The following is a 15,423-nucleotide window of genomic DNA, read 5'->3' as shown; positions in this document are numbered from 1 at the left end:
ACCTAGGTAGGCACCTATTGAAGTCGGTCATATTCATTCAGGTATTCGAGCTTTCTGCTAGCTTGACCTGAGCAGTGCCCGGTCCATTGATCTGAGTCGCGGGCTACCGAAGCAATTGAGAAGCTGGCCCAACTATGTGATTTGGCGAAGTTTCGACGAGCTGCGTTAGTGCATCATAGCTGCATGTCATGGCCTCTAAGGCTTGATGTTGCATTAAAAATAGGGGCGACAAATCGGAGTTAACTGGCGAGCAAATCGTGGGATGAGTTGGCGCCAAGTCATGCCGTTTGGGGGCGGAGATCCCGTGAGGTGGGGATGCCTAATCCCCCGTTAATCTCCACTGCCTCCACTACCCTGACTCCTCCGACTTGCGTTGGCCGATTTCTACTCACCCCTGCGACAATTTCGCCATGCAAGGTCGAAAATGGCGTGTCAGGACATGTTATCAGTGTTATACGCGTAAACAGAAAGCGAGTGCGATCGGCATCCGATCGTGAAGCAAGGCTAATTGGATTGTATATAGTGCGACCGCCAATATCCCTGCAATCATTGTACCCGCCGTCGCCGTCCTGAAGAATGTGTCTACGGTTCTCCGCCAGTGAATGTACCTTCCTGTCCGCCAGCCCCTGCAGATCAGCTGGGGAGTCAACCACCGCGGCCTGTAGAGAGTGCACGCCCCATGCGAGAAACAGCCGGGCCTGAATCCGAACCTCACTGGCCCAGAGAGCATTCTGCCCTGGTCCGGTCGTTTGGCTATTTTGAGGATAGCACCTCCAACACTATGGCTTTACTCCGAAGAGTAAGTCTCGTAGTGTTGTTATCCTTGTCATATTATCTAGACTTACCTACTCAACTTGACAGTTAGAATTGCTTAATCAGACTGATACAGAGTTAAACGATGCCTTGCCTTCTGCTTGGGATACCATTCACCGTGAGCTTGATATCATGCCTGACCGTCAAATCCTCGACTTTCTTGTGCAATACTTTGTCTGTGAGTTGAATTGGTAAGATCTTCTATCAGTCTTGTTTGGTCCGATTGCTTAGCTCTCTTATTCTAATCTTCATCATGGACTCAGGATGAAGCATATCATTCATGTTCCCAGCTTCTTGGAAAAATATCACCTGTGGTGGGCAAACGATAAAATAGTGGACGTTGCAGACGTCGAGTTCGCAGCTTTAATTGCTCGCATATGTTCCTATACAACACAATTCCTGCCCTCGCCGTCTCATACGGCTGATCAAATTTGTGGTCAGTCTCTAGCCGATATTCGCGACACCTGTAGTAATATTGGGAACAATCCTGCCACAGCTTGTGAGATTCTCGATTGGAATGGCACTTTAGTCCGTGTTCAGCACATTATGTTCGCTGCACTGAAAGTGTCATGTGAAGGGAGAACCAGCCAATTTTGGGAGGGTATAGCCTCTGCATGTCGGGCTGCTCAAAAAGCTGGCATTCACATTAATAATAGCAGTCTGGTGGAATATCAGGGTCCTAAGGATAGTGCCCAGGAGTTAGAAAAGGATGTTCGGCGGAGGACGTTTTGCAGCCTTTATGCTTTGGACAGGTACGCTTGTTATCATTCTGATACTGAGTTCGTATTGACACATCTGGATATAAGCCATCTATCCCGGCAACTAGATCGGATCCCATTTTTACCGAATTGTTTGGTTGAGGAAACACTGCCGCGGCTGCGCTTCATCCCAGACATCGGCAATATACCCCTAGAAACTGCTACCAGCGCACCCGATATATTCACCGAACGTCTCATGCAAGTTCAGCTTGGCTTGTTTTGGCGAGCCTTTGGGTTGCAGCGTAACTCGGGGTTTGATCCTACCGAAAGTGAGCGACGATATGAGAAGTTCAACGCCGACTATCTCAGGAATTTGCACCCGGCTTTCACCATAACCCACCCAGACATGACATTACATTGGATCAGGCTCTTCCAAAGCTACCGATGCAAAGACAACTTCTATATATCGCGATCTTCGATTCAATCTGTTGGAACTTCCGACCGCTCCTGCTACTCAAACCAGACCAAGTCGCAGGCTTAGCCCCCTACAAGAGAGTCCTTCTCCGGTCGCAGAAACAGAGACTTGGTATGGCTGCATTGAAAGTTCTCGAAGCCGTTGCAACCCTTCATACATTGTTTGGGAGCTCCTACACGCGCTTTTCGGCAATCATCTTTAACTCTTTTGAGCCTACCATTCTTCTACTTACTCTTTGTTCCCATGCAGATTTCCCATTCGATCAAGAAGACAATGTAACAGATCTTATGGGCATCAAGGTTAAAATGACATATCAAATAGCAATGCAAGCAGTGGAACAGGCTATTTATCGTCTTCAAATGCTTGCCGATCTCAGTGACATGGCTGCGTCAGGAGCACACGTGGCTACTCAGCTCTTTGCTAGGACTGTCCAAGCAAAGCAGTCAGGTAGTCCACTGGCTCTCACATTGTCTGCTCCTGGCTCTATAGGTCTATCCCAATTCCGGACTCCCATAGGCATTCATGGGGACCAGGAACAGTGGCCATCTTCGGAAGCAGGGGACCTTTGTTCAATGCCGAGTAATTTTTCCTCAACGGCGCAAGGTTCTGTTCTGGGTCCCCAGATTTCATCGTTAGAATTCCCCATACACTGGGGGGAATCTTGCTTCTAGCGTGGCCTTCAATGAGTTATCAGGCTATGGTTTTTGTTATAAATTCCTGATATTAGAGGGTTTGTTTATTTTTGATAGTTAGCAATGATCAAGATGAAAGAGAAAAGCTCGCTCCCGCTGTTCACAGGAGGCAAATTACATTCTTCGCCGCGGAAGATTGCCATGCAGAGATTAAGAGTGATTTTGGAGCCGTTCCCAGCGCGCTCGATCATGTTGGAACCATAGACCATACCAGCAAGGCAATTTAGAATATGAGTCTCAAAAGCACTTTCTTGGTCAGGTGTGAGTTGATTTTGAAGGACCGCAGAAAGTTGATTTCCCAGTTCCATGATCTCGGGGAAGATGGTATCGGGGTCGAAATCGTTCGCGCCAATCTTATAGTCGAGGCGTCATCCATAGCAACTTTTAATTGAGCCTGAACACCAAGAAGACTGCGAGATGAGACGGCCCCGTAGCCAATATGGAGCGTTGACTGAATGTGTCGACGTAAAGACTTCGCAAGGTTGATGGCGGTCCCTGGCGAGACGACCGGCGGAGGGGTAGAGGTTGATTTTATATAGCATCCTTCAAAAGCTTTCGAGAGGCTTGCGCGTTTGAACCTGGTCGTAGAAGGCATTTTGATTTCAAAGCGAAGTGACAGTGAGGAAACAGTCCACGTGAAAGAAGGCAGGGTTTAATTGAGGGGGGAGAAGAAACTTAGGGTCTGCAGGTCAGTGTACTTGGAGACACCGAAGAGATAAGATGATTGAAGACAGAAGTAACAGTCAGAAGAGGGAAGTGAGGTTGAAAGTATAGTTGATATGCGTAGCAGACGGTTGGCCCAAATAGGACTAGTAGCTCATAGCCGCACCCTTTTTGGGAACTACGTATCTTGACTCATTATCACTCGTTTTTCATCTTTTGCCCAGGTTTTTCGAATATTGTAAAGGATAGTCATCGTTCGGATGGGTGCTGCGGAGGTAGGAAGCAGGGCAGTTCATGGGCCCAAACTACCAATGCATATCGGTGCAATATTTTATATGGATTGGAAATTCACACGCATCGCTAAGAGGGATCATCTGGGGATCTACCTAGGTACGCTGGATAGCTCAATTAAGCCCGTTTCGAAAGTTATTGATTCTCACACAACCTTCATACGAGGTGATATAATGTATTCTTCTAACCTAGCTGCGATACCCTTAGGAATTCCTATCCTTGACACAATGAGATCACCGTCAATTCCCTAGGAACTACGAGTAATATAACGAGGGTTAGATGCACGTCGGCGGGGCAGGCCGGCTAGAGGCTTCCACAGTTGCTCAGTATGACACGCCTATAGCGAGCCCCACCTATATAGTACCAGTCTTAATGTTATGCCCTATACACGTCACGCACCATACGGCAAGCTGGGGGTGGAAATCACCCGATAAACCGCTTCATCAACGCCGACGCCATAATTGTTCCATACGTGCCATTAGGCAATTGTATTCCTTTCGGCGCCTCTAGTTTGGCTGGTAGCAACCCCCATGTGTGGTAGACTTTGAGGTGAACCTTCAATTCCAACATATTTGGTGAATCATGATAATCTCAAACTTGAGCGACGCGGCTGATACTGTCATATAACCGAGCTACGGAGAAGGCGGTGCTGAATATGTCGGGAACCAGGGGGGAAATGTTGAAGCAGTCAATACTCCGTAAAGGACGGGGAAATCGAACGGGGAAATCGGACAGATCTGTTTTCATGCAGTAGCTGTATGGTGTACGGAGCACTCCGTACACGAGTATCCATGCAATAGACCCTATTTTTCCGGCATCGTGCATGCGTCAGCATCGCCTCGAAGATACATCCCTCGAACGCCACATCAAAACGGTCTCGGTCTAGTCCATATACGCGTCTAGATCTATCCATAGATCAGCCTATCATCGGATCGCGCTATACTTCATATTTGGGATGTAAGACGGTCCTTTGCTTGTAGCGTGGCTGAGGGGTGCAGGAACGGGGTTTGGTTTAGTTTAGCATATCCCGCCATACTCCGTATGTACATAATATCTATAAAAAGGAAAGTGGAGATTATAAATTTATCCACAGGGGAAAATAAATTATATACATGTAAAAGGTCTGGACTATTAAACTAGGAGCGCCAATTCGGTACCTGCTCCTCGGTGTCATCCACAATTACGACCATCCATACACCTACTTGACCATTGCTAGCCATTAGGGGCGTGCAATGAACCCAACGATTGCGCCCTTCTGGGTTAGACCGTGTTACCCATTTGATACGAGCAGTCACACTGCGACCGACCTTCATGGCTTGTAGGAGGTCATCTTTCACTGCCGAGGAGCTGCCGATACGCGATAGGAATGAAGATTGCAATATTCCCGGGATCTGGAGGGAGGGCGATGTAAACAAGATCCGAAGGACAGGATATGGTCGAACGAGGAGGTACTGCGTTACGTTAGAAGGTGCAAGCAAAAAGGGAGAAAAAAAATAGAGAGACAAAACAAGTAATTCTTACATTTTCATAGACGCCAGCCAGAGACATTCGGAAGAATGGCGACTTGATATCCCGTATACGGATAGCCTCAGTCTCACTCTCCGGCGATGGGCCGCTTAGTGGCCAAGATTTGGGGTGACGCGGAGATGCGGAGCTTTTAGGTGGTTGGAAAAGATGTCCGCCGTGCTCTTGAACAGCGCATAGTTCGCGCGGACTGAATAGTTCAGTCAGTTCCCGGAATTCATCCTTTTCTGCTGGTTCTGGCTGGTCCACGATCATCTCATCCTCGGTTTTGTTGTATTTGGTTTGTAGTTCCATTAATGACTCCATCGAGGCTCCCTCCATTGCGAGCCCTGATACATCAATCTGTGCACCGATAAAGTATTTGACACGACCTTGGCTGTCGCATAAGGGGGCGCACTGGAGGAGGTTCATAAAAGGGGAGCCGTCGCGGCGACTGATTATGTTATTAAACTGATGACTGAATGGCAAAAGGCGAAAGTATAGAACATACTAGTTGAGAAACAGCTCGGAATGATGCCGGCCTGCGTGGATAGCTTCGCGAAGCCGGCGAACACTGTTTGCATTTGTCTTTGGGCCTTGCAAGAATCGGCAATTCCTACCCAGAACATAATCCATGCCATATTGCGTAGTGCGATGGAACTCTGATTTTGTCAGTCAATTTCAAAAAGGAACCACCCGCCGAGTTGCGCAAACGAACCATCAGATGCAAAGATAATTGGATTGTCAGGTCGCGATGGGTCTGTCAAGCAGAATACTTCGGCAAGTGCATTCGAGGTTCCACGAAATTTCATCGGTAGAGTTCCGCGAACTCGTTCCTCGACGATCTTGCTTGTAATGGTGATGCATCTGGATGTGATGAATGCAGGAAGCTCCTCGGCAGTTAACGCCAACAACCCATCCACAACACGCTGTTCCAACACCCGATTCACGGTTACCCCGACGGATTCCTCGTCTGTCTGGACTGTCGGAGGAGGCACATCGACCGACAGGCGGATGAGCGCATTGGCATACTGAAGTGCTTTGAGAGCCTTGGTGGCATTGAGATAGTATGTGAGGGTAGAGATGGAGCGCGGCCGTTCTTCTAAAAGGAAGTCGCGGAACCGGGACAGATATCGCGGATTGTTCAAAATTGTGAGCATATGCTCCGACGAGAACATAATATCTGCGATGCGTTCCAGTTTGTAAAGTGGTAGATCACCACCATCGTACGGCGCAATGAGATCGTAGGAGCCGTTTTCTTCAGTGACCGGATTAAATTCCGGCGCTCCCTCATTAGGATTAATTTGTTGTAACAGGGGAAGTTCGGTGGCTGTGGCATGGCGACGTAGATTCTTGATCGACGGTTTGGGGGTGGGATACACCGGGGTTTCTTCCTCGTAGATCGAATCCAAATTCATCGACCTCGGTGGCTGGGGAAAGTCGTCCAGCAGATGCTCAGTTCTATCTCGTTAACGCGACTTCAATTGGATTTATTTGGTGCAGTTTACCGTGATGATCGACCAGAGTCGGTGACCCAATCGTGGTATTCATCCTGGATCGTTTCTGAGAATGAGCGCAACGACGCGGCGTCGGGGACGCTTAGCTCCTCGGGGAGCGTATGGAGATCTAACTGCGACATTGTTGGAGCGCAAGAAAAATAAATCCCAGAATGCGCGTCCAACCCTCGAAACACACGTTCCCTTTAATAATCCGCGAGATGGTTACAAATATTTTCCCCTCCAGCGTGATACATCATTTGGTCGACTGCCCCGTTCTGTCGCTTCGGGCCATGCAACACACAATGCACCTGGACACAGACACAAAGACAATATGGCAGGTCATAATGAAACCCGATCAGTTGTATTTCGATCGATCGGTGGTTTGGGACTGAACCCAACGCGATCGGAATTGAGGATCGACCGATGATGCCACTGTGCAGCTCAGGTGTTCTGTCAACGTTGGCTTGACGTTCGGGGATCGACGGCCTATTGAAATTTGAGTTGTAACCACCATGACGGGATTGCGATGCATCCATGGCCATTGGATCAGTGGGAACATTGTCCGCAATTAGGCTATGGTTCGCTGTCTGTGATTCGCCGGTTCACTGGGGATCTCCGTGGTTTCTTTCTCCGTTCCCCTGACGGCCTGAGCGCCACTAGGAGTACTCCATACTTCGTACTTTGCGAATCATTAGCTCTAAACTATTCCACTTTCTCTAGCGAGCTGTCAACTTGCCTTGGATTCAAGAAGTACTTCAGCCCAGCCTTGATAGGGGTGTGTATACGGAGTACTCCTTGGTTCACTACGGTTTACACTTTGCCACACAGTGAATCATTCCCCTAAATGGACACAACGCATTCATCGAACCCACAGCCTCTGGAAATGACGAAATAGAGAGTATGATAATCACCCACGCCAATCCTCCACCTTTGCAGGTACTCGGGGGTCATCATCGACGGAATCATCACAGCGTAACTCGAATCGGACCGGGAGTGACGGTTCGGCGGCATCAGTTGCGCAGGAGGGAAGATATGCTCCGTCCTGCCGATGACCACGGTCTGATCAAAAGCCTTGCACGGGGCTCCGTGAATGCTCATTGGCTAAAAATATTCCACATTGGCACTAGTGTTGCTAATAATACTCCGTACTGCTGTTCTTGTTGGATAGTCATTCGGTATGGAGTAGAGGATCAGCCGCTACTACGCAGCCATTTTGCCCAAGTGTTGACAAAAGTCCGCTGGAATTTTGAGTCCTTGTGATCAGTCTCCAATTGAGGACTCTTGGCATGGGAACGGACTCGTCTTTCGGTTTATGCTCCCACTGTATGGAGTAGCCCCATGGCCTCTATGACCTTGGGAGAAAAGGAGCACGGACCGATCGGAGTAAGTATCGAGGTCTTCCTGTCCACCAAGTTCTTTGCAATCTAGTCTCTGTGTCAACCAATCCTAACAACAGGACTGGACGGAACCTTGAGCCCCGTAAAGAGGAATCGATAATGATATTTTATTTTTGAAGCAGGAAGAATATCAAGTGTTGTAAATTGTCTTCTGGATCTCGTGGTACTCGTGGTGTTGATAAGGGATATGCTTATCAGCTTATCGATAAGGCGAAATTTTCGGATTCGAGCTTCGTCCGTTGACAATCTTTCGCGCCACTCCTCAAAATGCCGGAAAAGGTCCGTACCGTGTTCGCCGACTCAGATGATGAGAAGGTCATAGAGCCCAAGCTCTCGCTCCAAACAACGGAAGAACCCGGCCGTAAAAAGAAGAGAACCAAGAAGCGCAAGCGCGACGAGGATGCCTCGAAACCCGCCGATCAGGATGAACCCAGGGAAGGGCCTGTGATTGTCGAACGGGCAGAAATACCCGTGTCTGTGCCAAAAGTTCAGGAGACAAAACCTCAAAGTAAAACGGCCCCGGTGTCGAAAACATACCCAAAATCGAAGCCGAGACCTTTCACCGATACCAAAACCAACTTCACACCTTTGCGAGAAAAGGCCAAAGCGCTCCTCGAGACGCGGCGTAAGCTGCCAGTATTTGAAAATGCCGATTTGATCCGAAGCCTATTACGAGAACAAGATGTTATGCTTTTGGTCGGTGAAACGGGTAGCGGAAAGAGTACACAAATTCCGCAGTTTCTGGTGGACGAATTCTGGTGTCGCCCCGTACCTGCCCAAGTCACACGGGACGGGAAGACAGAGAAGAAAATGGTTGGAGGATGCATTGCTATCACACAGCCGCGACGAGTCGCTGCCATTTCGTTGGCCCGTCGTGTAGCCGAAGAGATGGGCACGCCGCTTGGAGCCCACTCGCCTGCTAGCAAGGTTGGCTACGCCGTGCGATTCGATACTTCCGTGTCGCCCAGCACGCGGGTGAAGTTTTTGACCGAGGGAATGCTGCTCCAAGAGATGTTGCATGATCCAAATTTGACCAAGTACAGCGCCATTGTTGTTGATGAGGTGCACGAACGAGGCATCAATGTTGATCTGACGCTCGGATTCCTGCGCAATCTTGTTTCTGGAAACAAGGAAGGCCGTGGTGGTGTTCCGCTGAAGGTGGTTGTCATGAGTGCCACAGCGGATATGGAGAGCCTAACGGGCTTCTTCCAGGAAGGATACAAACTTGCAGAGCCAGCACAGAAAGCTATAGAAGATTTACCTGAGGCTGATCCGGTCGATAATCCCAAGCCAAAGGATATCTCTGTCTGTCACATCAAGGGCCGACAATTCCCGGTTAAAACAATCTATGCACCTGCGCCAGTACACGACTTTGTGGACGCCGCGCTCAAAGTTATCTTCCAGATTCACCAGAAGGAGCCAATGCCAGGTGACATTCTTGTCTTCTTGACTGGTCAAGAAACCGTCGAAGCTTTGGAACACCTTGTGAACGAGTATGCCATGGGCATGGACCCAGCACTTCCTAAAATCCTTGTTCTGCCTCTGTTTGCCGCGCTGCCACAAGCTGCCCAGCAGCGCGTCTTTGCCCCTGCTCCTCCACGGACGCGCAAGATCGTGTTGTCCACTAACATTGCTGAAACCTCCGTCACCGTGTCTGGGGTTCGGCACGTAGTTGATTGCGGCAAGGCAAAGGTCAAACAGTTCCGTACTCGTCTTGGTCTTGACTCGCTCTTGGTGAAGCCTATATCCAAGTCAGCTGCAATCCAGCGGAAAGGTCGTGCTGGTCGTGAAGCTCCTGGTCAATGCTTCCGCTTGTACACGGAGAAAGACTATCTGGCTTTGGATGAAACAAACACGCCCGAGATTCTGCGCTGTGATTTAAGTCAAGCACTGTTGAACATGAAGGCGCGTGGCGTTGATGATATTGTTCGGTTCCCCTTCCTGACCCGGCCCCCGCGCGAGGCATTGGAGAAAGCTCTTCTACAGCTTCTTAATATTAATGCTTTAGAGGATGATGGAAAGATCAGCAATGTTGGTCTACACATCGCCAAGCTTCCCTTGACTCCAACTCTAGGACGAGTGCTGCTGGCAGCTGCCGAGAACGGTCCTGAATGTTTGCTGGATGTCATTGATATCATCTCATGTCTCAGTGTGGAGAATATCTTCTTGAACACCACATCGGAAGAGAAGAAGGAAGCAGCAGAGGCAGCACGTCGGGATCTATACCGACGTGAGGGCGATCACCTCACAATGCTGACAACTGTCCGTGTCTACGCCGCCGAACATGCCGATCGCAAGGCATGGGCGGAGCGACATCTCGTATCGCACCGAGCGATGCAATCAGTCATGGTAAGTAGTTTAATTCCCACCACCCTATCCAACCAAACTAACGAAAATTCACCAGGATGTCCGCAAGCAACTTCGCACCCAATGCCGCCAAGCCAAGCTGCTCACCAACGAAGCCTTGAACAACACCTCATTACCCGATCCATCACCCATTCTCATCCTCCAGAGTTTCCTGGCAGGATTCGCGACCAACACCGCTCGTCTCGTTCCCGATGGCAGCTACCGTACAATTGTTGGAAACCAAACCGTTGCTATTCACCCTTCCAGTGTGCTTTACGGCAAGAAGCTGGAGGCTATCATGTACAACGAATTCGTGTTTACCAACCGCAGTTACGCGCGTGGCGTGAGTGCTGTACAGATGGACTGGGTGGGAGAGGCTCTCGCTGGAAAGGATTGATCACTAGTTAGAGATGCTATGTCCTAGTAGACTAATATATACCCCTGTGCAAGCGATCACACCCGTCCGATTCGGCATATTTTCTCTTTTTCCCCATCTGTCTTTGTGGCGTCCAGCACCCATGTCAACAGGGAGTTCCAAGTTTCAAATATCACGAAAATGAAAAGGGGAGCCCCATACGGTTGTCGATATCCAAAAAATTGACGCGAATTTGTTCATGGCTAGGAATCAATCACTCCCTTCCAGTCAACAGGGTGATATAGGCCCTTCCAAGCAGACTCAACCGGTATCCCAAACGTCAACTACTTTCTCATCCAATTCTCCACCAGGCGTCTTGTCTTGTGATGGTCGGGATCTGCCCCTGGAATCCACAATGATCATGACCGAGCAGATAACACTTTCAATCTTTCTAGGGTCTGATCCAGCCACCAAAGTATACCAATTGGAACTCGTTGGGAATTGTAAGGTTCTCCCACTGAGCATTCTAGAGAAGAGAACGGTGATGCACAGAACCGTGACCGACGAGCCCTGATAAGCCGTCAAACAAGAAACGATGTCAACATACGATGAATGCCAAGCTCAATCTAAAAGGAGTAAACCTCCACCAGATGATGGCGTGGTCCCCAAATCCAGTGCAAGCCACGCCACCTCATTTACAAGGCTTGACTTGACACGACATCCAGCGCACAGCTCACAACACACGACTTTCAAACAATACGACCCCTGGGCAGTCACACACCGTTCGTTCCACATTTTCTCGAAGGTCAGACTACCCAATCAAGGACTTCTGTGCCTGATAGATATCAGGAATTGAATCTGAGGCGTTGGGGCCTAAGCGGTCGACAAGGATGTGAGACAGTTATACTTTCCTAGGAAACGAGATAGCTATGAGCTACCATCCCTCAACGTTAGATCCATGAGATACCTAAGTCAAGAACGGCTGCCTGCTATCGACTCACTGATACTTCCTATCGCGGTTAAGTTATCTGTGAGCGATTTGTTCGATCTACCAACGTACGATGGGATCCTCCCAAGCCCGACAACATGCATGACAAGTTTCTTGGGTATTGACGAGCATAAGCTCTTGTTTCCACTCCAGCAAGGTGGCCATGGCAAGCCTCGATGCCCCTGCTCCCAAGACTCTTGACATCGTCCTGACCGCAACATTGAAATGAGCCCATCCCGACAGAGCCAAGGAGTTTGAATGTGCGACGAACCAAAATGCAATCCTCGACAAATCATAGGAGACCCTCGAGTTTCACTCCAGTGCACATTTAGAAAAAGCAAAAAGGTAGTGTTGGTCAACCTACTAGCCTTTGGCGGCATTCAGCTCTATCTGTCTGCAGCACCTTGTAGTCTGCAACAATGCAAAGCACCTACAAAGACAGCTGGTCCAATGTCCAGCTCTGGTAACATGGCGGTGTCTTGATGCCCCTCACGGCCAAATCCCCATGTTTGCCCCCGGCGATACACCGGTCGAATTTCGGACAATGACCCTCCCTCCTTGGTGTTCTTTGCACTCTCCAACTAGCTCTGTGGCAACTGAGGGGTATGGGTTAGTGCAAGCGACAACACGCCGGTCTCCTTGGCATTTAACTACATGGAAGACAGGCTAAGATGAGATGGGATACTCCGTACAGAATACAGAATACAGAATACGGGGGAACGCTGTAAGGATTTGCTCCAAATCCCTTCCCAGCGTCTAGTAACGTAAATGTGACAGATGTGAGGATCACACGTCACAACGTCGATCCCGGTGACCGTCGTCAGCTGATGAGAACCCAAGGTTCTGGAAGACCAGTTATTCTTCTTCAGACGTGTTTATCCCCTACGATTCACCCCCTAAGAGAAATCAGGGAGAATTGGGTGGTCTCACCATAACTTGCATCATTGGAGGATCATTCATCGCTTATCAGCTAATCTCTGGATCGCCTCACATCATCACTCGGGGAGGCTCTCTGTTGGGAACTCGATCTCTCTCTGTCTTTTCTTTCCCTTATTTTCCATTGTCTTGACTATTTAATTCCCCCCTTATCTTCCTGAATGCCTCCATTCCCGACTTAACAGCCTTAACCCCCCACTGTGACCTTCGGATCTACTCTTGAACCCGCTTGTCTATTCCACCTACAAGCTCGGGAATAATATGGCCTTCCAGGTCCCAACACATGCCCCCCGCCGCAGAACTTCCTATTCCGCTCCTCGACCGCCTGCCCTCCGAATCCCCTCTTCCACACCGGAGCAACGTGATGACGACACCGCCCAATGGGTCCTGTTTTCCCCGACCGCCCATACACAGTCAACCTCCACCGATCGTACGCGCACTATAGGTGCTTCGCGACTGAGCGATTTTGGCTCATTCGCTGCAACCCGGTCTCTGACTGGTGTTGCAGACGAAGCAGATGACGAGAATGCTCTGGACGACCAACTGGACGAAGATGGAACTGAACTAGACAGTCTAGACGATGGACTACATGCCTTTCGGGCACCCGAGCTGGCCCCGTACTCTCCCATACGGTTTGATCAGGGGCAGCCAGCGATACTCCCAGCCCATGACGGGTTAGGCAGTTTCCAGGCCTCGAGTCAGGCAGTCCAAGACCAACTTTGGCGGCATGAGCAATACAACCCCCGGCGGCCCTCGTATAGCCAACATCGCCGTAACTCGAGCGTCCAGAGGCATTTGGATACCGTCGAGGAGAGCGAGGCCAATGTCGAGCGCGAGCGGTGGCAGCGAATCGAAGATTGGCGGATGGATCAGAGCCGGGCTCTGTTGCACGAGATCGAACGGGAGACCCGACAGCATCGGCTCAGTCAGGTCAGCCGATCGGGCGTTCCTCATTCCGCTGATAACATCGCCCAAGCTTCTATCTCCGAAGTGCTGTCTAACGAGACAAATCCTCCCGGAAATGGCTCAGAGGACGAAGACACTTTCTGGCGTCGTATCACACGAAAGGTTATTCGTGATCTGATCGGTATTGATGATTCCTTGCTTTCTGTGATCCTTGGAGAGTCCTTGCCGCTGGACGCGCAAACTCGTCACCAGGAAGAACCACTGGACATGGAAACCGTTTTAGCCCGTGAGCCAGAGCCAGACTATGGCGACTCATCGATGTGGCAGACAAAGGTGCTCCAGAAAATCGCCCATGAGCTGGGCATTCTTGTCCATCAACTTTGTGAACACCCCGGGGCGTTCACGTCGTATTATCAAATGACTCAAGATATATCCGCCGAGTATGCGGGCATGCCCCTCGACCGTCTAGCGGAAAGCAGCGTCTCCCTGAAACCCACCGAGTCCATCGCACCCCCCAGTACAGATGCCACAGGCGAATCCATGCTATCTCCACACTTTATACCCACCCTCAATGATTTAAATCGGGAACATGAAGCACAATGGGGTATCGAGGATGAAGATCCCAAACCATCCGACTCAATCACCGAATCAACGCGACTTCAACACGAATCTGAGTATTGGGAACGCGGACTCGATGTTATGATGGTATTCCGCTACCTCCGCAACCGCTTAGGTCGTCGAGGATGTATGCACACCGAGACGCACACACCATCTCCACCTCGCCGATCCCCGGATGCATCCCGCCGAGCAGCCATCATCCGGCAACATCACCCACTCGTAGCGCGTGCTCATTCGCGAGCCCAAGCGCAGGCTCGCCGCGCCTCACAATTCTCCGGCGTATCAAACCCCGCGGGTGTCTCTTCTCCTCTTCTAAGACCTCACCTCCGCCGGCCCAGCTCGAGTTGTGCCAGCCAGAGCGCCAAACTCACGGCTCTTTCCAGCCGGCGGACGATGACAGGGTCTAGCCGGAACTACTGGGATATTGGCGGCAGCGAAAGCAACAGCGCCATCGGTGTCGGAGCTGGTCTCGGCACTTGGGGTGAGGTGTGAGTACTTGCAGAGCAAGATGATGCATTCATCGGAGTTAGTAGATGATTGTTTGATTTCGGGTAAATATTACTGGATATATATTGCATTTCGTTTATATTTCATCATCATTTACACAGAGAGCAATCCTTCTCAATCCATGGCCTGATGTAAAGGACACGGCACGTATGCACGTGAAATGCCGAATATGTAAAAGTCCTAGGTGTCGACATGATCAAGGTCGCTTTTTCGGAGGTCTATATATGAGTTCACTCAGGGCGCTGCTTTTGTGGCATGCCTTGTCTGAACAGCGTCCTTGATTAATGCGGCACGTGGATCTCCAATGCGGGGAAGGCCAAAGATAAGGTTATCGCCCTTTGGGTTTAGTGGAGCCTTAATTGATCGCCGGCCGTCTGCGAAGGTCTCTGTCATGGAAATCCATCTTCTCCTTTTCTGCCATCTTCAACTCAGGCATATTCAGGCAGCAAATCCAGTTCGAATCAAAACCGACCCCTGAGGACTATACACCTTCGCCCCTGTCGCCACCTGCAGCAATCATAACATGTATCTGCACATTAGACGAAGACAGTCATGACAAAAGCTGGCGGGCGACCCTGTATACTTACGATATTTTCCATGTTGTTGATGAGGAAAAGCCAATCGAAAGAGTCGCAAATAAGGCCATCATCGCATCTGATGGCGAGAAACATGAACTTGATGTGTTGATTTATACAACGGGCTTGGATACTATCATTGGTGCGCTCAGCTTCATTAA

At 49.9% G+C, this 15,423-nt stretch overlaps 5 protein-coding genes across 5 annotated transcripts; 3 read left to right on the top strand and 2 right to left on the bottom strand.

Moving 5' to 3' along the window:
- Positions 1-781: 781 nt before the first annotated feature.
- Positions 782-2,052, top strand: N7457_003719 (fungal specific transcription factor domain-containing protein; the record flags this gene model as incomplete). The annotated part of the gene is made up of 3 exons (XM_057174764.1): positions 782-799; positions 862-1,004; positions 1,077-2,052. 3 exons carry the CDS (start codon positions 782-784, stop codon positions 2,050-2,052), a joined length of 1,137 nt encoding a protein of 378 aa, XP_057034915.1.
- Positions 2,053-2,722: 670 nt separating this feature from the next.
- Positions 2,723-2,986, bottom strand: N7457_003718 (uncharacterized protein; the record flags this gene model as incomplete). Its single annotated transcript, XM_057174763.1, has 1 exon — positions 2,723-2,986. The coding sequence occupies one exon, from the start codon at positions 2,984-2,986 to the stop codon at positions 2,723-2,725; it is 264 nt and encodes an 87-aa protein (XP_057034914.1).
- A 1,782-nt stretch (positions 2,987-4,768) lies between these two features.
- Positions 4,769-6,774, bottom strand: N7457_003717 (PAS-associated C-terminal; the record flags this gene model as incomplete). Its single annotated transcript, XM_057174762.1, has 5 exons — positions 4,769-5,083; positions 5,154-5,589; positions 5,647-5,797; positions 5,854-6,596; positions 6,644-6,774. The coding sequence occupies 5 exons, from the start codon at positions 6,772-6,774 to the stop codon at positions 4,769-4,771; spliced, it is 1,776 nt and encodes a 591-aa protein (XP_057034913.1).
- Positions 6,775-8,298: 1,524 nt separating this feature from the next.
- Positions 8,299-10,774, top strand: N7457_003716 (putative ATP-dependent RNA helicase (Hrh1); the record flags this gene model as incomplete). Its single annotated transcript, XM_057174761.1, has 2 exons — positions 8,299-10,380; positions 10,436-10,774. The coding sequence occupies 2 exons, from the start codon at positions 8,299-8,301 to the stop codon at positions 10,772-10,774; spliced, it is 2,421 nt and encodes an 806-aa protein (XP_057034912.1).
- Positions 10,775-12,917: 2,143 nt separating this feature from the next.
- Positions 12,918-14,672, top strand: N7457_003715 (uncharacterized protein; the record flags this gene model as incomplete). Its single annotated transcript, XM_057174760.1, has 1 exon — positions 12,918-14,672. The coding sequence occupies one exon, from the start codon at positions 12,918-12,920 to the stop codon at positions 14,670-14,672; it is 1,755 nt and encodes a 584-aa protein (XP_057034911.1).
- Between the last annotated feature and the right edge of the window lie 751 nt (positions 14,673-15,423).

The sequence above is a fragment of the Penicillium paradoxum genome (assembly GCF_028828445.1).
Source record: "Penicillium paradoxum strain IBT 22861 chromosome Unknown utg000003l_segment0_segment0, whole genome shotgun sequence".
Lineage (NCBI taxonomy): Eukaryota > Fungi > Ascomycota > Eurotiomycetes > Eurotiales > Aspergillaceae > Penicillium > Penicillium paradoxum.
This window is presented reverse-complemented; position numbering and strand designations above follow the sequence as displayed.